We start from the raw sequence: 23,538 nt of genomic DNA, 5'->3' as shown, positions 1-23,538 counted from the left end.
GTGACCACCCGCACTCTCCCAGGCGCTTCCCCTCCCCACGCTAGCGAGGAGCGCGGCCAATGAGAAAGGCAATTGCCTGGCCCCCGCCGGCCCGCAGTCTAGCCGGAGTGCGCCTGCGCGCAGCGGGGGCGGTCGGGCGGGGCTCCAGCCTAGAAGGTGCGTGAGGGGCTGAGTGCAGGAGTGGGAGACGTGGAGTGCAGGTAATATGCGATCTGGGGGCGCGGCGTCTCGGCTGCCCTCCTCGTGTCGTCCTTCGAATATAATGCATCTCTCCTCTTATATCGTCCTCTGTCCCTTTATGTCCCCATTCCTCCCCTTATGTTGCATCCCGCTTACATCGTTACCACTCCCCTTATGTCGCCATCACCCTCCTTAGGTCGCCGTCAACCCCCTTAACAAGATTTCGTTCCTTTAAGTCCCCATGGCCACCAAATGTCGCAGTTACCCCCTTTAAGTCGTGTCGCCTTCTCATATCGCCTGCACCCCTCTTTTGTTGCTATTACTCCTTTACGAAGTCCTTCTCATAAATCGTCATCATACTCCCGTGTCACCTTCGCACGCCTCCTGTCACCATCTCTGTAAGTTACGCTCACGCTTCCGTTATATCTTCCTCATCCTTTATGTCTCCATCCCTCCCCGTCCTCTGACAGTCACTGTCCGTGCCTAATGCTTCTAGTTTTCCCCATAAGGACCTACCCTGCCCTACAGTTGTTATTCTTCCCTTCATGTCTCCGGTATTTCCCCGTGTCCCCTCTCACATACCGGGTACTAGAGCCCATTATCCTGGCTGCACCACTAAGCATCTGGGTAACCTTGACCACCTAATCACACGTTTGCAGTCTCAGGTTCCTCATCTGTGAAACGCACACAAGGACACCTACGTCAGGGATGATTGTGAGGATCCTGCGTGTTTATTCTTGTGACATGCCCAGCTTGATGTGGCCATTTGAGCTAATATTATTAATCATCTCACCCTCACCTTCATCCAGTCACCTTCATCCCCTCCTCATTGTCGCTCTCCCCCTCCCCCCAGCTGCCCTCATCATTACCGTGGTGTCGTCACCATTCCCTGTATCCTGATACTCTCTGCCACACCAGCCAACCCCTGCTGTCCCACATCATGATCACTATGCTGTCCTCACCTCTGCCACATCACCACACCTGAGGGGGTGACCCATCAGCCATCACGAACCTTGCTCATGTAAATACTTAATCCCTATCTCCTTACCTTGTTGGAGTGACTGATTTCCCACCCCCAAATTGAGAGCACTTAGCCAATGGCAGGAGTTGAGGAGCGCTTGGTGGGAGGAAGACTCTAGAAAGCTTAGACCCAACCCTTCCTTGACTTATAGAATTGGGGGTGCAGAGAGATGAGGCAGGTCTCACCACACCTTTGTCAAACCTCAGCAACCCTGAATCCCCAGATGGAAAGGTAAGTATCTTAGTCACTCAGCCTGCCTTAGCATGGCCATGTAGGACAGCCATTACAGTGTGTGCCTGGGGACTGGAACACCCTGGTTCCAATCTTGGTTCTAGCATTTAGTACTTAAATAATACTAAATGACCTTGGGCAGCTGGCTTAAGGTCCCTGTGCCTCAGTTGCTACATCCTGCAACATGGGAATGAAAATGCAAGTTAATTCATTCAATAAATATTTATTAAGCATGTTCTACATGCTCAGCATTGTGCTAGGCATTGGGGACACATCAGTGAATAAAACAGAGATCCTTGGCCTCATGGAGTTTACATTCTATCAGGGGTAAGACACAGTACACAAACAGGGAAGTAGATTATATGATGTGTTAGGAGGGAGTTGGGGGATGCAAAGATTATAGTTTTAAGTAGGGTGGTCTGGAGACATTTGAACAAAGACTTGAAGAGAGGAGAGAGTGACATGGCTATCTGGGGGAAGAGCGGCATTCTAGGCAGAGAGAACAGCAAATGCAAAGGTCCTGAGGTAGGAGCATGCATGGAATATTTGAGGAATAGCAAGGAGACCAGTGAGGGAGGAGAGGGATGGGGAATGAAGTCAGCAGGGTGATGGGGGCAGATCATCTGGGGTCTCATGGGCCATGGAGAAGACTTTGGCTTTACTCTGAGTGAGGTGGGAGCCATGGGAAGATTTGGAGGAGAGGAGGGATGTGATCTGATGTGACATGTCGTGACCTGAAGAAGCAGCAGCAGCTGGAGAACTTCTACCAAGGATGGATGGGCAAGAGCAGCCTGGTTGGAAGGACAGCCAGACTCCTCTTCTTAAAGCTGCACTCACATATCCTTTGTATTTGGAGAAAGCTTCAAATGTCCCTCTCAAAGATTTGGGGTGGGATGGGGTGGGGAGGGATGTTGGTAGGGGTTTTGAGAGGCTACTGGGGAGGGACGGAGGGCATCACAGATCTACAGATGTTACACAGCAGGAGAGGCAGCTGTCTACACTCAGGACCCTGAGGCAGCTTGGGCTCAAATTCTGGCTCCACCGTTTCCTGGCTGTGTCCCTTTGTGCCAGTGACTTAACCTTTCTAGGTCTTTTGTTCCCTTATCTGTTAAGCGGAGCAAAAAAAAACACTGCTGTTAGAATTGAATATATAAAGTGTTTTGAGCAGTGCCTGGTTCAGTAAACATAAGGAGACCCCGCTCTCCCACATCCTACCCTTTCACAGGCTCAGACCTCCCTGAGGGTGGCAAGGAAAAGACATTCTGCCTTATTCTGTGTTCGGGAATTGGTTTGACAGTGTAACGTCCTGGCACAGAACTGAGCTCTGGGTTCAAATTCTCGGCCGACAGACCAACGCCGTGTGACCTGGGCAGTGATTTCCCTGAGCCCTACCTCCTCATCTGAAAAACAGGGATAATAATGCTTCTTTGCCCCAGATGTGTTGTGTTGTTCTTTTTGACCTGAGACATCAACCATTTTCATTGTTTTATTTTTCTCCGAGGCACCAACTATATGTTTCGCTCATTTAATCTACTGTCTTACTCCCTCAAAAGAATTTCTTCCTTCCTAGGGACTTTTTTTTGTTTTTTCTGTGCTATATCTCCAATTTCTAGATAAGGCTTGTCAGCAGTAGTCGTTGAATAAATACTCATTGAATGAATAGATGGATGAACTGGCCACTGAGCATCTGCCATGTACTGTCCCTGTGCTGGGTGATACTGGGGACACAGCAGTGACTGAGCCAGCCTGGCCCTGCCCTCACGGGTTTTGCAGTCCAGTGGGAGAAACAGATCCATCATCAGGTAGTGACAGCCCAGAGTGGTCAGGGCCAGGTTGGGGAAAACACAGGCAGAGGGGTCTGGGTTGGGATAGAGAAGCCCAGGGGACTGTCAGATCCCAAAAAGGATGCCTGGACCAGACAGGGGGTCAGGGAGGGCTTCCTGGAGGAGGTGGTACACGAGCTGATGGGAATAAGCAACATGAAGAGGAGAAAAAGGTATGCTAGGCAGGAGGAGAAGCTGTGGGCAGGTTTGGTGGTAAAAGTGTGGTTTCAGTTCGAGGAACTGAAAACTATTAGATATGACTAGGCCATTAGGGATGGTAAGAGAATAAGCCCAAGAAGTTATTTAGGGGAGATCATTGAGGGCTTTGGGAGCCACAGTGAGGAGCTGAGACTTTATCCTGCAGATACCGGGGGTGGGGTGCACAGAAAGGTTTTGAGCAGAGGGTGGACAAGTCAGACTCAGATGGAGGGGGAATTGGAAGGGTTGAGTGGAGGCTGGGAGCCACAGGATGTGGCTGGAGTGGCAACCCAAGTGGGAGAGGCCAGTTCGGGGCCATGGAGGGGAGAGAAAAGGGTTGGGTGGGAGACACACTTGGGAGGCCGAGTGGATAAGTTGTGGGCGGTCCAGGACAAGGCCCAGGACTCTGGGGGAGTCAGGGCTTTCTGGAGAAGGTACACAGAAGCACACAGGCTGAGACCTGAAGGATGGGTAGAACAGCTCTCCTTGAAAGGGGGACCTGGGGGAGGAGCAGGTTTGGGAGAGATCCTAAGGACAGTTGGAGACATGGTGGGTGTATGGGGCTTAGGGACACCTGGGTGGAGGTGTCTAGGAGGCCATGGGACTTCCGGAGCTGAAATTCAGGGAGGAGGTGGGAATCGGAGACAGCTTTGGAGTCAGAAAGGGGGACTGAAGCTGTAATGGTGGGGAAGGTCCACAGGGGCTGTCCATGTAGGGCCCAAGAGGACATCGTAAGATGGTTGCACTTGGTCCTGGAGGCAATGGGGAGCCACAGAGGGGGTTTGAGTAGGGGTGGGACAGCTTAGATTTTTGAGTTCCATCAGAAGTGTTCACCATTCATGCTGGAGTGTTGGGGGACAGGGGGTTGTGTGTGTATTTTTTTACTTATTTAATTGTTTTTCAGACTGAGCATCTTCTCTCCCTAGAAGGGGCACCTTCTAGGGGGTCCTTTGAAATAAAAGGTCTACTGCTAAAAACAAAACAAAAAAGTTTACAAAACCAGTGCTCTGTTCTGTTTTCTGTAGACTTGACCACAGACAATTGTGCAGTCAGTCCGAAGGGGTCTGCACAATCGAATGAAAATCGGCTCCTTTAAACCCAAGAACAGTTCTGTTTTGAACCGTATGGAAGGTCCATAGGTTAGTGAATGTTTCCTGAGGTATGGCCTGCCCAGTGCTTCACGTGGGCTTCAGCAGCTAACTGGCCCCACCCCCTTCTTTGCACTTTCATACGTCTTGAATCAACCTTGAATTTTACCCTCAGGCTGAGGTGTCATTATCTGCACCTACCCTATTGCTCTGGGCTTAGAACACAAGCTACTTACACATTGTGTATACACCGAGTGTCACTAGATCTAGAGAGACATCTAAGAAAGTCTTTTCTCAAGGGTTTCCATTCTACTGCTTCTTTTCTTATGTTTTCAATAAACATTTATTGAGTGGTTACAACGTGCTAGGCACAGGGTGGGTAGAGGAATAAATCAGACATAGACTTAGCTTTTTAAGGGACACATATAGGTTTATCTATGATAAAAGTGTGTCCAGGGTACTAGGGGACACAGCTAACCAGCCAGCTTGTATCTGTGCTACCTGGCCTGCTATGGATGGTTTCACTGACTGCCCAGCAAACGTGAGGTTGGTATATTAGTCTACCCATTGTTCTGAGAATGCAAGGAACGCAAGTGAGGTTCAGAGAAGGGAGCCTCTTCTCCCAGTAACACACAGAGCTGAGATCTGAACCCAGGGGGCTGGGACTGCAAGACGCACCCCCTTAAACCATTCAGAGATCCCCCAGCCACCACTCCCCAGATGGGTATAAAGTGATCCCCTTTTTTTTTTTTTTTGTGGTACGCGGGCCTCTCACTGTGGTGGCCTCTCCCGTTGCGGAGCACAGGCTCCGGACGCGCAGGCTCAGCGGCCATGGCTCACGGGCCCAGCCGCGCCGCGGCATGTGGGATCTTCCCGGACTGGGGCACGAACCCGTGTCCCCTGCATCGGCAGGCGGACTCTCAACCACTGCGCCACCAGGGAAGCCCAAGTGATCCCCTTTTTATGAATGAGGCCAGCAGGGCTCAGAGAAGTAAAGCCCCACGCCTGATGTCACTGAGTAAGAAAGTGACAGGGGTGGGATCTGAACCCTGGCCCCTCCAACCCAAAACACTGCTATGGAAGAGGGATCAAGTCTCCCACCCCAACCCTCACGGGTGTTCAGGGAGCTGTGAGCCAACACGTGTCTCAAAAGCCGGGTGGGCTTTGCTTCCTCCTTTTCTGTGCGCTGTGGTTCACAGCCCAAGTCAGGCAGGGCACAAGCCAAGGGAACAGGGAGATATTCTGTGGGCTGGTGAAACTGCACAACTCAGTCCCGCAGGCTGGGACTCGAACCCAGCCAAAACCCAGAGTGGGATTTGAACCCACGTTCTTTTAACTGAAACCACACACCCGGTCTCAGGACTTAATGAAGCTTAGGTTCTTTATGTCTCAGCGCAGAAAGAATTCAGTGAGAGACAAAGTGATAGGTAAAAAGTGGATTTATTTAGAGAGATACACGTTCCATAGACAGAATGTGGTTCATCTCAAAAGGCAAGAACGGCCCTGGGATGAACACACTCCATAGAGTGTGGGCCATCTCGGAAGGCGAGAGGTCCGGAAATATGGGGTAGTTTTTATGGTCTGGGTAATTTCATTGGCTAATGAGTGGGGGGATTATTCCAACTGTCTTGGGGAAGGGGAGGAGATTTCCAGGAATTGGGCCCCGCCCACTTTTGGGTCTTTTAGGTCACCTTGGAACTGTCATGGCACCTATGGTTGTGTCATTTAGCATATGCAAATGCATTGGTCCCCAGCCTTTTTGGCACCAGGGACCGGTTTCGTGGAAGACAATTTTTCCACGAGCGGGGTGGGTGGGGGGTGGTTCAGGCGGAGGGATGGGCAGCGGCAGATGAAGCTTCGCTCGCTCGCCCACCGATCACCTCCTGCTGTGCGACGTGCTTCCTAACAGGCCGTGGACTGCTAGCGGTCCGTGGCGCGGGTGTTGGGGACCCCTGTGCTAATATATATAATGAGGCTCAAAGTCTACTGGAAGTCAAATCTTCCGCCACCTCGGACCTAGTTGGTTCTAACCAGTTTATGCTGTATCCTCAACGGCTGTGTCATTCTTTCAAAGATTGTGCCCTGCCCCCTTCCCTCCCGTTTCACTGGGAGGGGCACACCTGCTGGTGGAGGTGCCCCCTACACCAGCGAGGAAGCAGGGCATAAGGACCAGCCTGGACATTGCACTGGAGCCCCAGGGTGAGTTCTAGGTTCCTGGGAGCCCTGGAATTGAGGTGAGCTGAGAAGGCCAGCACTTGCCGGCCTGGCTCTGTCGGCCCGGCTGTCCATATCCTGCTTCAGTTTCACCCTGCCCTGCTCCCCCTAGGGATCTGGGGATTGAGGGTGCTGGATACCTATCCAGCTGAGGCCACAGTCCTCTTTTGGAGACTGGGATGTTGGGGAAGGGCCCCCGCAGCTAGGAGCCTAAGCCTCAGTTTAATTTCCATGGAAGGCCTATGTGCATGTTTTAAAATAGTGAGTAAAGGCCCACAGTAAAAAGCAGGCATCTTGCCTGGCCGAGGGTGGGGAGGACGGAGGCGGAGGGAATCCTGCCTTTTTTCTTTTCTTTTTGGCTGTTAGGACCCTTGAGACAATCATATTTCTTGAGAACCTCTTGCATGCCCATTCTCTGCACTTGATATATATGAATTTCTTGAGTTGGAAGGAGCCACTCAGATTTTAAACATCTCCAATTTTACATGTTCAAAAGACACACATTATTTATTTTTGATATTTTTAAAAAAATTTATTCCTGGTCTTTTTCCCAAACTTGGTCCTCCTCAGTGTTCCCCCAAATCACACGCCCACCCCAGTCAGTTCCCCACACGGCCAGAGGGAGCCTGCAAACAACCTGTATTCGTTTCCTGGGGCTGCTGTAACACGTGAGCACAAACCGCGTGGCTTAAAACAACAGAAGTTTATTCTCTCACAGTTCTGGAGACCAGAAGTCCAAAATCAAGGTGTCAGCAGGGCCGTGCTCTCTCCAGGGCCTCTAGGGGAGATTCTGTTCCCTGCCTCCGCCAGATGCCGGTGGCTCCTGGCGCACCTGGGTTTGCGGCCCATCACTCCAGTCGCTGCCTCCCTGGTCATGTCTCGTTTCTGTCTCTTTTAGAGATACTTGCCCTTGGGTTTAGGACCCACCCAGATAATCCAGAATGATCTCATCTTTAAATCATTGACTTAATTACATCTACAAAGACCCTTTTTCCAAATAAGGTCACATTCACAAGTTCCAGGAGCGATGACCACATCTGACGTATCTTTTCTGAGGCCCCCATTCAACCCACCACAACCCCCAAAGGAGATCATGTTCCCTCCTCTGCTCAGAACCTACCCGTGGCCCCGTCCTTCTTGCCACAGTCCAGGTAGCCCAGCATGATCTGGTCCTGTCACCTCAGACTTACCCGCTCTCCCTCTTCCCACAGGCCATTCCACTACAGACACACTGGCCTCCTCGCTCTTCCCTATCCACACCAGGCACACTCCTGCCTCACGGCCTTTGCACTGGCTGTTCCCTCTGCTCAGAACACTCTTCCCCAAGATGTCCAGTAGCTCCATTCCTCCTCTGCTTGAAGTTTTTTTCCCTCAGGCATCCCCTTCTCTGCGAGGCCTTCCTTGACCTCTTTATTTAAAATTGCAAGCAATCCCAACCCCGGCCCCACCCCTGTCCCTCTTCCCTGAGTCTCCATAGCACTTATTACCTTCTAACATATAATTTAATTTAATACTGTTTTTTTTAATAACAATAGCTGTCTTTTTGTTTTTTTTTAAACACTTTGGCAGTTTCTTTTTTTCATTTTTTTTATTTTCTTTTTTAAAATTTATTTATTTATTTATTTTTGGCTGTGTTGGGTCTTCGTTTCTGTGCAAGGGCTTTCTCTAGTTGCGGCAAGCGGGGGCCACTCTTCATCGCGGTGCGTGGGCCTCTCACTATTGCGGCCTCTCTTGTTGGGAGCACAGGCTCCAGACGCACAGGCTCAGTAGTTGTGGCTCACGGGCCTAGCTGCTCCGTGGCATGTGGGATCTTCCCAGACCAGGGCTCGAGCCTGTGTCCACTGCATTGGCAGGCAGATTCTCAACCACTGCGCCACCAGGGAAGCCCAATACTGTTTTTTGTCTGTCTTTCCTCATGTCAGTTTTGTTCACAGTGCTATCCCCAGTGCCTAAAACAATACCTGGTGCACAGGTACTCAATAAATGTGTGCAAAATTAATGAACAGCCTTGTAAAAAGTAGGTGCTATTCTTGCTGTGCCCATTTTGCAGATGGGGAAACTAGGGCACAGATGCACTGTCACTTCTCTGAAGTCAGTCACGTACACGCTGAGGCTCATATTAAGATCAGGCACCTGGCTCTGGGAGCCACAGTGTTAACTGCCTCGCCAATCTAACCCAGTCTACACCACCTCTTCAGGACTAGTTTTCTTTTTAAATATTGATACCTTAGGTGTATTGCTTTGATAAAAATATAACAAGTCAAAATTAAACCCATCATTACAGACCTATCATCACGGCACAATTTGAAAGCCAAAAGCTCGCTAACAAACTGAATGAAATGCATCTATTTTCTTCCTATTTTTGATTTATTACCGGCCATCCCAGTTCCCCTGGCTCACCTTGCAGGGTCCCTCACAGCTCCGCGCCCTACCTCTGCCCAGTTTTGTTTTTGTTTATCAGCTTCCCTAATTGCACATCACCTGCTGTTCCAACCCCATATTCTTAAATAAAACATTTCTCACCGAGGCCCTTCACAAATAAATAAATAAAAGGCAAACTTGTTTCGCACCCCATGCCTCCCCCTCTCCCCACCCTCCAACCCTGCGGCCAGCCACATCCAAGACTTATCTTCTGCTTCTCTTGGTGACCTCTGGAGTTCCAAATAACCTTGATCTGTTGCCATTTCTTGCTGGATCCATTTGACCCATCCCGGTTTGGCTCGCTCCCTGCAATGATAGGAGGGGATCTAGCTGTGTTCTTCCGCCCTTGCCAATCTGGGATCGGACGTTGGGGGGAAAGGGGTTTCCAAATTATCCTTTCAGATCTAGGCAGGATATTGCGGTGAGGAGAGAACCTGGCTCCCTTTTGGAATTTCCTTCCTTTTTTCTTCTTTTTTTTAAAACACATTAATGCATGCGCATGAATTTTTTAAAACGTGACAAAACCTGGGACGTGGCAACACCTGTGTAGGCTTTAGAATTATTTTTTAACCTGCACAGAGATGTTTTCTCTTCTTTTCTGTAAGTCGCTCATATTTCACAATTTTAAAAAAGAAAATAGGCGGACGATAAAAAGCAATCCTGACCCACCCCCAAATCCCGCTGTCAAGGCAACCACTTCCAACGCTGTTGCTTCCCTCAGTAATAATCCTTCTCTGCATCTGTTGACTTCCTGCCTGGATGTGGGGAAGGGGGTCCTGCCCCTCTTTCATTGAGAAAGGTGGGCGGGGAGGGGGACCTCCAATTTATTTCTCCATCTGTGGCCTTAAATCCTGCTTCGGAGATATGAGATGGTATGTGGGAAACCTTGCTTACCCCTCCAGCCAGAGCCTGGATTTAAGAGACAAAATTTTTAAAATCCTTATCAAAATATCAGTTGACTTTTTTTTTTTTTTTAACGAAACACCGACTGCAGTCCACAATCCAAGAGAAAACCCACCATCCCCTCTCCCCCCACCGCTCTTCCCCTCTCTTAGCGTGGGCTGTGTCTTCTAAGCTGATTTCATCGCTACGTTCCTAAATCATGTTATTCAGCCTTGATCATTCCATTTCATTTTATAATTTTTAAAGTCATTAATCTTATTTATGTATTTATTTTTGACCAGGTAATACATGCCTATGGTACAAAAATTCACAAGGTTTGCAGACGAGAAAAGATGTGGGAGTCTTTTTTCTCTTTACCTGTGGCCTCCCTACCCCACATGGGGGCTCTAGGGTGGACCGTAGCAAAGCCAATCGCTCAGCCATGTACTCTCCCTCCACCCCCGTCAGGTTGGCTGTACTGGGCGGCCGGGCCCCCCTTCTCCCTGCGGTGAGCCCGGACCGGCGCGCTCACTGCGCAGACTCCCCGCTGCAGTGGGCGGAGCCCCCTCGGCCCCCGCCTCCGCCCGCCCGCCCCTGCTCAGCCTGTCGGGGCAGAAGCTGGGGCCCCGTGGAGGTAGCAGCAGCCGCCTGCCGAGTAAGGCTGAGGCCCCTCTGGGGTAGGGGAGGGGAGGATGGTTTCGGGGATGGGCTGGGGTCTGACGGGGAGGCCGCGATGGTCCTGGGCTCCCGGCCTGAGCTGTCTAGTTGTTACCTGAGGGTGAGGGCAGAGGAGCCACCTGGAAAATGACTTCTGGGTAATCCCAGGGCTGGGAGAAGCCAGGCACAAAGATTTAGGGCTCCGCTGACCCAATCCGGAGCTGTCATTTTGGGAATGTATAGGTTAGAGCTCAGAGAAGGGAAAGCGCTAATGGGGAGCAGTGTGGGTGCTGATGAGGGGCAGGGTGGGCGCTTCGGGGGGGCAGGGTGGGCACTAAAGGGGAGCAGGGAGGGTACCGCAGAGGAATAGGAGGAAAGCAGAGGAGTTGGACTTTGAGGGATTTCGAAATCCCAACTGACCAGCAGTCAGCTTCCTCCTTTAGGGGTGGCAGGCACAGTGCCAGTGGCCCCCGTGATCACAGACAAGGCGACCCAGGGAGTCCCGTGAGCCCGAGGCTGATCCGCTTTCTGTGATGTCCCCCAAAAGCCTAGAACACCCCACACAGTGCCAGCTTTTGTTCCCTGCAGCTTGGAGACCCTGACACACCCACTTTCCCACTGGAATCTGTATAACCCCTGGCTGCCCAGCAAGATGAAGCCTAAACTGATGTACCAGGAGGTAGGTGGATGGGGGACCCAGTGGGGAGGGGCTGGACCCAGCAGAGGGTGGGGGCCCCACTGAGCTGCCCTGTCACCCCCACACACACCATCATCCCTGTCCCCCAGCTGAAGGTGCCTGCCGAGGAGCCCTCCAACGAGCTACCCATGAACGAGATCGAGGCGTGGAAAGCTGCAGAAAAGGTAGGAGCCCACTGCCACCCTCACTCTGTCTCAGCCATGGCCTGGGCTGCCCTCCTTGGGCTGGCTGATCACCTCCTCCTCCCCACAGAAGGCCCGTTGGGTCCTGCTGGTCCTCATCCTGGCAGTCGTGGGCTTCGGTGCCCTGATGACTCAGCTGTTTCTATGGGAATACGGCGACTTGCATCTCTTTGGGCCCAACCAGCGCCCAGCCCCCTGCTATGACCCTTGCGAGTAAGTGGAGGGGGGCGTGGGCGCCTCAGATGGTGGGGGGAGGGGCCCTGCCAAGCCAGGGACACTTCAACACGCACTAAGCAGGGCCTGCACCCAGTGGGCGAGACAGAATAAGGTGATCGCCGACTCCCAAGTGGACCGTCACGGTTCTTCCCTCCATGCCCACCTCCTTCCCCCACACTGTTGCCATGGCAGCCACAGCATCATCTTCTATCTGTCTGTGAACAGACACACATGGCATCTTCCATCCATATCTGTGGACAGACACACACACACACACACACACACAGACATGCACATGCACAACCTTCCTTCCACACCTCTAGACAGACAAATGCAGACACACAGAGAATCATGAGTACCGACACAAATACACATAGTCTTCCGTCCTCCGTGGGCAGAGAAGTGAGCACTCACATTCCAGCCCCCTATGGCTGATTCTGCCTCCCCCCACCCCCCAGAGCAGTGCTGGTGGAGAGCATTCCCGAGGGCCTGGACTTCCCCAATGCCTCCACGGTCAACCCCTCCACCAGCCAGGCCTGGCTGGGCCTGCTCGCCGGTGCCCACAGCAGCCTGGACATTGCCTCCTTCTACTGGACCCTCACCAACAACGACACCCACACTCAGGAGCCCTCTGCTCAGCAGGTACCTGGCAACCTGGGCCCTGGCTGGCAGTGGGTGGGGGGTCGGGGGGGGCGGTTGGAGGGAGGCACTGGGGAGGTGGATGAAAGGGGTTTCCCTATAGCCCGGGAGACGGGTAGACATGTCTCACACAGCGGGTTGGACACAGGTGTTTGGAAGCAACTGTCTTCACGTGGCCCTCTGGACTGGGGGCGTTTTGTCACAGTCATCTGGAGGCCTCTGAATATCAGGGTATGGGTTTGGTTATGAGGGATTAGGCTGGCAGATATCCTCACCCACAAGCTGCCCCGACCCTGTCACACAAAGAAATGGAAACATGGAGTGAGTACCAGCCCAGCCTCAAGCCAGGCTGCCACTTCCCAGCTGTGTGACCTTGGGCAGGTCACTTCACCTCTCGGTCTTCAGTTTCCTCATCTGTAGAATGGGGCAATATCTAGCACTCCCCTCTTGTGAGGATGAAACGGGCTAATCCCTGCCAGTTATAGCACAATGCCCGACAGAGTCAGCCCTTTATGAGCATTTGCTCTGATAGCCTTGTTAGGGTCTGCAGACAAACTTAAAAAACGTAAAACTTCAAGATTTGAAAAGGAACAGCCTAGGTGGATAAGCCCTTCATCGAAAGACATGGTGAATTTGTCCCTTTTTTTCCCCTTTCCTTGCTGCCACTCTTTGTCAGAGGTAGGCTTAAAATGTATTAAAATCGTGAGGTTTATTAAGCACTGCCTGAAAAAATATACGACAGTTAAAAATGATATGAGCTGGAAATTCCCTGGCGGTCCAGTGGCTAGGACTCTGCAGTTTCACTGCCAAGGGCGCGGGTTCAATCCCTGGTTGGAGAACTAAGATCCCACAAGCCAAAAAAAAAAAAAGTCATGAGCTCCCACGCCCTGCTGGTTCCTACTGGAATGGTTCAAAGCACGAAGCACAGACATAGGAGGCAGACCATCTGAGTTCAAATCCTGCTTCCCCATTGATTTTTCCAATGCTCAGTTTCCCCATCTGCACCTTGGGATATACTCAGATTTGCCTCATCAGTGAGAGTGGTGAGAAGTCAGTGAGTTCACATGTAAAGGGGCTTAGAGGGGCCCTGGCTCACAGTAGAAACCAGGGAATCAATGGCTGTTGCTATTAATGTTATTGGCATCATCAGACCTCACCCAAACCTTCCCAGACCCCAAGCCTGCACTGTGCCCCCAACATCCTGCAAGGTGCCCAGAGGTCCCTTCTGTGACGGGCATTGATACTTCCAAGTCAGGATCTTGGGAAGGTCCCGTGAAGGGCAGGAGTGGCAGGGAGGCCCTAGCAGGGCTCAGAGCGCCAATTATTAAAACAGATAAAGGGACTTCCCAGGTGGTCCAATGGTTAAGACTCTGCACTTCCACTGCGGGGGGCACGGGTTCAATCCCTGGTCGGGGAACTAGGATCCCGCATGCCACACAGTGTGGCCAAAAAATCAATAAAATACAACAGACACAGGTTTTAACATCTTAACCTGTGTAAAGCCTTCCCTGAGTGTACCGGCTAATGTAAAGCCTGATCAGATCTAGAAGCTTAATCTCAAAACAGCTCCATGGGGGGTCCTGCGTGGGGTTGGAGAGTTGGCTCATCCAGCCCCTCAGAGGCTCTCCCCTCCTCCCAGGGCGAGGAGGTCCTCCGGCAGCTACAGACCCTGGCACCCCGAGGTGTGAAGGTCCGCATTGCCGTGAGCAAGCCAAGTGGGCCCCAGCCCCAGGCAGATCTGCAGGCCCTGCTGCAAAGCGGTGAGCTAGGGGGCAGCTGGGGGTGGGCTGGGCCTGGGGCTGCCCAAGCCAGCACCCTGACCACCACCCCTGTCTGTCCAGGTGCCCAGGTCCGCACGGTGGACATGCAGAAGCTGACCCATGGCGTCCTGCACACCAAGTTCTGGGTGGTAGACCAGACCCACTTCTACCTCGGCAGTGCCAACATGGACTGGCGTTCCCTGACCCAGGTCTGCCTGCACCCTGCCCACCGCCCTTCTAGGCCGCTCCCTGCCCCACAGGGCGCCCGGCCTCCGGCTGTGCCCCGCCTCAACCCCAGAGTCCTCTCTTCCAGTCTCTGCAATGGCTTCCTTCCCACCTCCTACCTAACATCCCCAAATCCAGCCCTCCACCACACTCGCTCTGCTCAGGGAAGCCCCTCTGATCCCCGATGGCATCTACAGGACATTCCAGGCCCTGTCCACCCATTTGACCTTCATGATTCACTCTCTGCATGCCTGCTCTAAGCCCAGCCCTGTTCTGATGCTGGGAACATGGTGGACCTCTTGGAACCCCCGGTCCAGGGTGGAGACGGGCCTGTCACCAGTGTCAGCCCAAAAGGGTCAAGTCTGAGTTGGTGGCGAGGCGGGAGCACAAGTGGAGGGGTCAGGGCCAGGACGGGCGACCCAACCTGGGGTACCTGGGAAAGTCTCCCAAAAGAGATGAAATCTAATCTGATAACTGGAGGAGCTGTAGGAATTGGCACAGGACAGGAAAAAGGGACAGCTTAGTCAGTGATCATTTGCTCAACAAATATTTTCCAAACCCCTAATCTCACCAGCCCCGCGGGGAGATGCTGAACACACAGCTGTCCCTGAGACATCCCCTGTGCCTGTCCTCCCAGTCCAATGGGGAGGCAGGTTTGTCACCAGAAAGGGTGATAAAGGAGGCCCAAGGGACCCTGAGAGCCTCAAGGAATGCCTGACACAGTCTGGGCAGTCAAGGCAGGATTCCCGGAGGAGGAAACTGTCAGCTGAGACCTAAGACTGAGTAGGAGCTCAGTGGAGGGTAGAAGCAACAGTGTACGCAAAGGTTCAGGAAACCTGGAGCTTTGGAATAACTGATTTTCACCAAAACTTAAGATTTTAATCTTGAGTCAAGATCATGTCCATCTCAGGACTTTAGCTGGGGGAAGGGGGGTGGGGGCACGGTTAAGGGGCAGAAAGAAAGGAGACAGGGGCAGAGAGAGGGGGAGATAGAAGGGCAAGGGGCAGGAAGGGGGACTTGGTGGGGGGCAGGGGGAAGGGCTGCAGGTGTCCATGTCATCTGTGGGCACCAGGCCATCGTCCCCGGGCTCAGCATTGCCCTCCCACAGGTCAAGGAGCTGGGCGTGGTCATGTACAACTGCAGTTGCCTAGCTCGAGACCTGACCAAGATCTTCGAGGCCTACTGGTACCTGGGCCAGGCGGGCAGCTCCATCCCGTCAACCTGGCCCCGGCCTTATGACACCCGCTACAATCAAGAGACACCAATGGAAATCTGCCTCAACGGAACCCCTGCTCTGGCCTACCTGGCAGTGAGTCCGAGGGAAGAGGGGCCTGTCACACCCCGGCCACATCCCTTCTCTCGGCCCCCATCAAGCCCTGCCTAGTGACTTGGTAGGGATGGGGGTTCCTGACCACTGGCTGTCACTTCTGCTCACTCGGGGCCTGGGCTGTGTCCCAACCTCCCTAGGCCTTGGTTTCACATAGAAAATAAGTATTGCAATATTTACCACCTCGTAGGGCTAGTGAGAGGCACGGCTGGGTCCATGCAGGCCGAGCCCTGGGTGACCTGTCCAGTATAGCTGCATGTCGCATTTTTAATCAATTAAAATGAACTACAGTTAAAAACTCAGTTCCTCAGTCACACTAGCCACATTTCAAGTGCTCAGCAGCTACACATAGCAAGCAGTTGGCATACGGGACAGTGCAGATAGAGAACTTTTCCATCAATGTGGAAAGTTCTATGGGACAGCACCCACTATTGCCCTTGGCACTCTGGACAAGGCACCGCTGCTTTTAGCTGTTAATATTTTCACTAGTTGGGGTGGCCAACCTGGGTCCCCCGCAGCAAGTCACCTGGCCAAGCCCAGTGTCATCCTGGAGGGCCCACACTAAGGCATGGATGGAGGGACACGATTCATTGGGGTCCTTTGCTCCAGTGACCTCCCACGGGACATTAATGGTTCCCCCGTTACCACTACCCCTTTCAGAGCTCGAGTTTGCTCACCTGTTGTGAGGATGGAGAGAGCTGGGTGAAGGGCCTGGTGTGGCTGGGCACATGAGTGCCATCAGGCTGGACTGTAAGTCAGGGACAAAAGTGATTAGAGCAGAGGTCCTCAAACTTGAGCATGCATTAGAATCACCAGAAGGGCTTGTGGAAAGCCAGATTCCTGGGCTCCACCCCAGCACCTTGGTTCTGTGTGCCATGGGCAGTGAGGCCCAAGAACTTGCATTTCTAACAAGTTTCCAGGTGATGCTGTTGCTGCCTGACCAGGGACCTCAGGTCGAGAACCACTGGGTTAGAGCATAAGTTCTGGAACCAGACAGCCTAGGTTCAAACCCTGGCTCCATTTATCAGCTGTGTGACCTTAGGCAAATCACTTACCCTCTCTGAGCCTCCGTTTGCTCACCTGCAAAAAAAGACGGTGGTAATTATCCCTCTCCTTCATGGAGGCTGAGCATTAGTGAGACCCGCAGGACCTGGCTCGTGACAAGCTGTCTGTAGCAGGGGTCCACTGTGAAGAACATGTGTCTTGCCTGTCCCCTCGTCCCCCAGAGTGCACCCCCACCACTGTGTCCAAGTGGCCGCACCCCAGACTTGAAAGCCCTGCTCAACGCGGTGGACAATGCCCGGAGTTTCATCTACATCGCGATCATGAACTACCTGCCCACCATGGAGTTCTCCCACCCGCACAGGTACCGCTGGGCGCGTGGACAGGGGTTGGGGTAGGGAGCCACCGTGAGTGGAAGAGGAGACAGGATACAGAGCGATGGGGCCCAGAAAGCAGTCACGGGGCCAAGACCAGGGGACAGAGGGAGGGGATGCCATGGGGAGAGACAGAGGTGACAGGGAGAGTGGGTCTGGATGGTCAAGACAAGGAGAAGGGGACAGAGAAGAGGATGAGAATATTCGGGGGGTGGTGTGGAGACGGGGGACTGGAGGCTTAAGGCAGAGGATGCAGGATGTGGGATTTCTGCAGGTAGGAGGCAGGGAGTGTGGGCTGGATATGGGATGACGGGCTTGGGAGGTAGGACTAAGGGTATTCAGGTTTGGGGCGGCAGGGTTGGGCTTTGAGATCTGGGATAGGAAGTGGGGATGACTGGACTCTGGGGGCTCAGAGCAGGTAGTCTGGGGGCAGCAGACAAGACAATGAGAAGATTGGTGGGGGGAGCAGGGCTTGGAGCTAGAGATGGGGTGGGGGCTTGGGGCTTCTCAGAAGCTGCAGCGGGCCCCAGGCCTGGCTCCCTAAAGCTGAAGTGAGGCCTCCCTCCGCATCCTGCACCCCCCTCCCCAAGGTTCTGGCCTGCCATTGACGACGGGCTGCGGCGGGCTGCCTATGAGCGGGGCGTCAAGGTGCGCCTGCTGGTCAGCTGCTGGGGGCACTCTGAGCCATCCATGCGGGCCTTCCTGCTCTCCCTGGCTGCCCTGCGTGACAACCACACCCACTTTGACATCCAGGTGGTAAGCACCTACCCCAGACCTACCCATCAGCCCCTATGCGGGGCAGTACCGGGGACACAGCAATCGTGGAGCTCACCTGTCACTTGACAGGGACGACCCACAGTGGGCTGTGCCCTGATTGGCCAGAATCAAGGGCACGGGCAGAGGGGTTAGGGCTGGGATGGGGAAGCCCAGCAGAAACTCCTGCCGCAGCCTGAGGGGTCGTGGAAGACTTTCTGGAAAAGGGGACATCTGAGGTAAGACCTAAGGGATAAATAGTCATGCTAGAGGGAACAGGCGGCATATGAGGCGACAGGGTCCTCCCTTTCAGCCGGTGTTTACCGAGTACCCATGCTGGCCCCCAGGCCCGCGAGGGAAGCAGCTGAGTCCCCAGTCCCGCAGACCTGGTGCCACTCCCCACCCCAGACCCTGGGGCTTCTCTAACCCAACCCCGCATCTCCCCTCCCTCTCAGAAACTCTTTGTGGTCCCTGCGGACGAGGCCCAGGCCCGAGTCCCTTACACTCGCGTCAACCACAACAAGTACATGGTGACTGAACGTGCCACCTACATCGGTGAGCGTCCTGGGCGCCGCTGGGGTGGGAGGACGGAAGGGGGTCCGGGCAGCACCACGGGCCCTGACTCTCTGGACCCCCGCTCCCCGTAGGAACCTCCAACTGGTCCGGCAGCTACTTCACCGAGACAGCGGGCACCTCGCTGCTGGTGACGCAGAACGGGCGGGGTGGCCTGCGGAGCCAGCTGGAGGCCGTTTTCCTGAGGGACTGGGACTCCCCTTACAGCCATGACCTTGACACCTCAGCCGACAGCGTGGGCAACGCCTGTCGCCTGCTCTGAGGCCCGGTCCAGCGGACAGGACAGGCCTGCGAGGCCCCCGCGGGCGCGGGTGTTCCGGGTCTCAATCCCTGTCCCCGTGCCCCCGCTTCTGTCTGCCCCGTCGTGGCTCCCACAGGCTCCCCCCCTGCTCTCCCGCTTCTACCTCCGCCCCCGCCAGCCTGCTGCTGTGGCCGCAGAGGACCCAGCCAAGCTGGGGGAGGGATCAGCCCCCGAAGAAGTAGGGGTGCATGCTGGGCCTGGCCCCCTGGCCCACCCCACTTTCCAGGGCAAAGAGGGCCTGAGGTCATAATAAGAAGTAAATAACTTGTGTGTACAGCCTGTGCCTGACCGAGTGGTGTGAGGTGGGGTGCCGGGTAGGGGACAGCTGGCATGGGCCTCTGGTGGGGACACCTTCACGCATGCTGAGCCCTCAGCATGTGACCAGTGTGGTTTGGTGTGTACTGGACGCTCAGCACATGGCTGGTGTGTGCTGAGCCCTCAGTGGGTGACCGGCGTGGGCTGGCGTGCGCTGAGCCGTCGGCGCGCACTGCACGTGAGCTGGCGTGTGCTGAGCATGCGCGTGTGACCTCGAGGGCTGGCATGAACCGAGCCTCACGTAGCCAGCATGGCACAGCGTGTGCTGCACGCTCGGCACGTCCCCAGCCAGATGCGCGCGTGCTGAGCCACCGCCATAGCCCGAGGGTGGACTCGCACGTCTGGACACGAGAGCATGTGCCAAGCGTGAATTTGCATACACCTGCTGAGTGAACTTACACGTCGCATGTCCCAAGCATGGATGAGTGCATGCCAAGCCTGTCACGTGTGGCAAAGACAGGTCAACAGACGCTGGGAACCTGGCATCGGGCAAGCTCAGACTGGCACCTGCTGAGCACCGAGGATGTTCTGAGGGTGGATTCCTACGTGCCAGGCACTGAGCGTATTTAAGGGATGGGTCCGTGTGCCAAGCACAGTCTCCAGCCTGAGCCAATGGCTGACTGGGTGCAGCATTAGAGAGCAGGGCCTGGGTGCCCCCCTGAACCCCACCCCCGTGCCAGGCCAGGCCTCAGGCAGGGAGGACAGGCATGAGGCAGTACTGCTGAACAGTGCTTTATTGAAACAAGCAGGCAGCAGGGCCAGTGGGGTGCAGCCCCCTTCCTGCGTCCCTCTGGCCGAGGGGGCCACGGGCCAGACCCCAAAACCCTCCTGTGTTTGGGGTGTGTGTGCAAGGCATGCACTGTGAGCGGGGCGGGGGGAATGGGGCATTTCTGGATAATTATCTTTCTGTAAGAATAATTTGTCGGTTCAGGGGATAGCTCTGAGGAGGGGATGCCAGCCCCGCTAGCGCATCACCCAGTGATGGGCAGGGGTGGAGTCACCATCAGTGGTGCCCGCCGACGTGCTGCACAAAGCTGGTGGCCCGGGGTGGACCATGCGGGTGGGTGTGGCGTGGTGGGAGCCCCTGAGCCCGTGGCCCCCCGACGCCCTCCAGGGTCCAGTCTGGCTGACCCAGCCATTCCCCAGGACAGCTGCTGAGGTCGAAGAACTCATGGCCTGGCCTCTGTTGGGGAGAAGAGATGGGCATCAGCCAGGAAGTGTACCCCACCCCACCCCGGAACAACCACGCTGCCCCTCTTGGACTCCTGATCCCAGCTGCATCCTTGTCAATTCCCGAGGACGATTTTGTACATCCTGAACCCTCATCCCATTTTGGAGGCTTAAATGCTGTGTGTTGAGACCTTAATGTGTCCTGAAGGTGTGTTTGCTGAGGCCCTGTCACATCCTCCTGGGGTGGGGGGGCTGAGCTGTCCCATGGCCTATATCACTTCCCGTATGTGGATTACTGTGTTCTGAGTTTTTACACAGCCTTGATACGGGTTAGTGTTTGCTGAGCTTCATCGCATCCTACGGGTATATTAGTGTTTGCTGAGCCTTGTCACATCCTGAGGGTGGGCTAGTAGTGTGTGTTGGATCCTGAGCCAGCTGCGGGCCGTGCAAATGTACGGGAGGCAAAGTTGGTTCACTATGCCCCGATCCTAGAGCTCTGGGGAGGCCCTGATCCCAGAACCACCTGCCTCCTAGCTGCCCCCTGGGTCACCTCAGCATCCACGGTCATGTCCTTGATGTCCGGCCCATCCCTGTCCCACTGCGGGATGGCAGGCAGCTCCGCAGAGGCCCCTCGCCGCTCTCCTTCCGCGCAGCCGCCGCCCCTGCACGGGGCGTCTTCCTCGGGCGAGGCCTGGCTCAGCCGGATGAGGTTGCTGAAGTTGGACTTGGAGCCTGTGGGTGGCTTGTGGGCCTTGCGGTGGCCTGCCAGGCGGCTGCCGTAGAAGGCCAGGATGGGCTCGGGGCCGGAGTCGGGCACCCAGCGGCCGGCAGCAGCGGCCTTGAGCGGGGCCAGCACGTCGGGGACGACGTCGGTGCGGGTCTCGCCCCACAGCCCACTCCCCGCTTCCTGCAGACTCAAGTCGTCCAGCTGATCGATGGCCTTTTGCACGCCCGGTGCCTTCTCCTCCCGGAACAAAGGCCCGCCGCCCAGACCCACGGTCTCCTCCTCCTCGGCCAGACCGTAGTAGGGGGGCCTGTCTTCCGCGGCATCCACGGCAGACATAGGCGTCTTGCCCTCCACCTGCAGGGAGAGGCGGCAGCTGTGCAGCGAGAGCTGGTAGTAGCGGGTGGTCTCATGGGCGCTGCGCAGCTGCTGCATGGACACGAAGGGGTGGCGCAGGGCGGCACTGGGGCTGATGCGCTCGTGCGACTCCCACGTCAGCATGCGCTTGATCAGCTCCACCATGCTCTTGAGGTCGGCGTGCTCCGCCAGCGCCTCGCGGTCGGGGAAGGTCAGCCGACGGACTGCCCTGCCGCCGTTCACCACCTCTATCTGGTCCAGTGACTTGAGCATGTACTTGCGGCGCTCCAGTGGGCGCACCTGGTGGGACGCAGGGTGGGGCAGGGGTTGACATCGAGTCCAGGACTTGGGCCCCAGGTACTTCTGCGGTGGAGCCCACATGTGACCCCCCCAGCGTCCAGTGGGCCCTCCAGCCTGGCCCAGAGCTCTGTCGTGGCTATGAAGTCCACCCACAGGAACCTGGACTTCCAGTTCTGCCCATGATCTGACTTGGAGCTCCCTTGCATCTGGGGGGGCACACCTGCTCACTAACACCAGAACCCCTCTAGTCTAATCCAGACCCCTCCTACTGCTGTAGGAAGGACAGCTGACTGTGATCTCTGGTCCTCCTCTCGTCTAACCCAGGGGTCTCACTGACCCAAGTTTCACACCTTGCCCCCGCCCTCCAGTCCTCCCTCGAGCCATGGGTCCAGCCCCTACCAGCAGCTAGCAGAAGGGCTGCCCTAAACCTCTACTGCTCCTCGGAATCAAATCCAGATCCCTCTTGCTGCCGCAGCTGATCCCCACATCTGATCCCAGCCCTCAGGCCTCCGAGGAGTCAAGCCCAGACAATTCTTGCCAAATTCTTTAACCACGACCAGCTCGGGAGTTATCAGAGGATCTGCCATATGCTTTCGGTCCCACCTTTGGTCTCGCTCAGACCCCTCTCTCGCTGTGACAGCTCCCACGGCCGGTCCACACTTCCAGTCCTTTCTGCTGTCTCAGCCAGACTCTTGCCACACAAGTCTGATGACCGCAGTCACAGAGGTGGCAGACAGGCTGCCCTGACTTCCAGTCCCACCTGGGGTCTCCCTCGGATCCCTCTGGCTGTGACAACCCCCACAGCTGGCCCTCAAGTTTCCAGTCCTCTCTGAGATCTAACCTAGATTTTTTTCTTGATGCTGCAGCTGCCTTGCTGACGGCCCTCACCCCACCTGCCCCCCTACCTTGGTCTCAGCCAGGTAGTCGGCCGAGGACTTCAGCTGCCAGGGGTTGGCGGCGTCGGGGTGAGGGTTGCGCTTGAAGAAGTGGTGGGCCTTACAGGCGGCGTGCAGCACGTGGGGCTTGGGCAGGCCCTGGGTCTCACAGATGTAGCGCACCTGGTCGTACTCGTTGTTGCCTGGGTAGAGGGGCCAGCCCAGGTGCAGCTCAGCCATGACGCAGCCCAGGGACCACACGTCCACCTTCTCACAGAAGGGCAGCCCCAGCAGAATCTCGGGGGCCCGGTAGAAGCGAGACTGGATATACGGCCCCTTGACGTAGCGCACCTCGCTGAATATGCTGGCCGAGCCGAAGTCGATGACCTGAGCGGAGGGAGGGAGGGAGGCAAGTGGGCCGGGACAGCCGCTCGATCTGAGCCTTCCCGGCATCTCTGGCCAGTGTCTTTCTGCATCTGCCATCTGACTGTCGCTACATCTGTGAATCTTGATCTCTTGTTTACGTCCCTATCTGTCTCCTCCAGCCTTTGTCTCTGGTTTGCGTACTTGTCTCTCTGTCTCTGTTTGTCTCCACTAGAACTTATGTCCATGAGGGTTAAGACCTGTCTCTTTCTCTCTCACCCCACGCCTTGTCCATCAGCAAATCTTGCCGGCTGGGTAGAGGGGCCAGCCCAGGTGCAGCTCAGTCATGATGCAGCCCAGGGACCACACGTCCACCTTCTCAAAGAAGGGCAGCCCCAGCAGAACACCTTCTGTTCTGCCCATTCTGCATCCCAGCCACAGCCCCAACCTAGTCCTGTCCTCCCCCTGGCTAGACTAATGTAAGGGCCTCCTTGCTGGTCTCCCTGTTCCTCTCTCTCCCTCCAGTCTGCTTCTCACATGCAGCCCGAGGGACCCTGTGACCACCTAAGTCAGATCACGTCCCTCTCCTGCTCAGAATCTTCCTGTGGCTTTACCACATCCTGTGATAAAAGCCAAAGTCTTCACCCTGGCCCACAAGTCTCCAACAATC

The 23,538-nt window shown here is 55.2% G+C and overlaps 2 protein-coding genes across 6 annotated transcripts; one reads left to right on the top strand and one right to left on the bottom strand.

Annotated features, from left to right (window-relative positions):
• The first annotated feature begins 66 nt into the window (after positions 1–66).
• PLD3 (phospholipase D family member 3) lies at positions 67–20,445 on the top strand. 5 transcript variants are annotated; one of them, XM_060131951.1, is made up of 15 exons: positions 2,451–3,234; positions 4,479–4,592; positions 6,616–6,740; positions 10,527–10,713; positions 11,304–11,394; positions 11,502–11,576; positions 11,665–11,807; positions 12,269–12,452; positions 14,089–14,209; positions 14,291–14,418; positions 15,543–15,743; positions 16,988–17,127; positions 17,728–17,893; positions 18,346–18,445; positions 18,538–20,445. In XM_060131951.1, exons 5-15 carry the CDS (start codon positions 11,368–11,370, stop codon positions 18,723–18,725), a joined length of 1,473 nt encoding a protein of 490 aa, XP_059987934.1. In that variant the 5' UTR covers positions 2,451–3,234; positions 4,479–4,592; positions 6,616–6,740; positions 10,527–10,713; positions 11,304–11,367; the 3' UTR covers positions 18,726–20,445. The 5 variants fall into 5 exon arrangements, with proteins under 5 accessions (XP_059987937.1, XP_059987935.1, XP_059987936.1 ...); XM_060131952.1 differs by lacking the exons at positions 2,451–3,234; positions 4,479–4,592 and adding an exon at positions 126–200; XM_060131953.1 differs by lacking the exon at positions 10,527–10,713 and having other exon boundaries at positions 2,450–3,234.
• HIPK4 (homeodomain interacting protein kinase 4) lies at positions 19,833–23,497 on the bottom strand. The gene is made up of 3 exons (XM_060131959.1): positions 22,536–23,497; positions 20,800–21,630; positions 19,833–20,262 (listed from the first exon to the last, which is right to left on the bottom strand). The coding sequence occupies exons 1-3, from the start codon at positions 22,986–22,988 to the stop codon at positions 20,083–20,085; spliced, it is 1,464 nt and encodes a 487-aa protein (XP_059987942.1). The 5' UTR covers positions 22,989–23,497; the 3' UTR covers positions 19,833–20,082.
• Between the last annotated feature and the right edge of the window lie 41 nt (positions 23,498–23,538).

The sequence above is a fragment of the Lagenorhynchus albirostris genome, chromosome 19 (genome assembly GCF_949774975.1).
Source record: "Lagenorhynchus albirostris chromosome 19, mLagAlb1.1, whole genome shotgun sequence".
In the NCBI taxonomy this organism is placed as follows: Eukaryota; Metazoa; Chordata; class Mammalia; order Artiodactyla; family Delphinidae; genus Lagenorhynchus; species Lagenorhynchus albirostris.
This window is presented reverse-complemented; position numbering and strand designations above follow the sequence as displayed.

Excerpts from the sequence above, each read along its gene's own strand:
- PLD3 (XM_060131954.1), top strand. The coding sequence starts at position 11,368 with ATGAAGCCTAAACTGATGTACCAGGAG. Across the intron at positions 12,453-14,088 it reads AGGAGCCCTCTGCTCAGCAG|GGCGAGGAGGTCCTCCGGCA; the intron begins GTACCTGGCAAC and ends CCCTCCTCCCAG. Across the intron at positions 18,446-18,537 it reads TGAACGTGCCACCTACATCG|GAACCTCCAACTGGTCCGGC; the intron begins GTGAGCGTCCTG and ends CGCTCCCCGTAG.
- HIPK4 (XM_060131959.1), bottom strand. The coding sequence starts at position 22,988 with ATGGCAGATGCAGAAAGACACTGGCCAGAGATGCCGGGAAGGCTCAGA. Across the intron at positions 21,631-22,535 it reads ACTACCTGGCTGAGACCAAG|GTGCGCCCACTGGAGCGCCG; the intron begins GTAGGGGGGCAG and ends GCGTCCCACCAG. Across the intron at positions 20,263-20,799 it reads ACATGACCGTGGATGCTGAG|AGGCCAGGCCATGAGTTCTT; the intron begins GTGACCCAGGGG and ends TCTCCCCAACAG.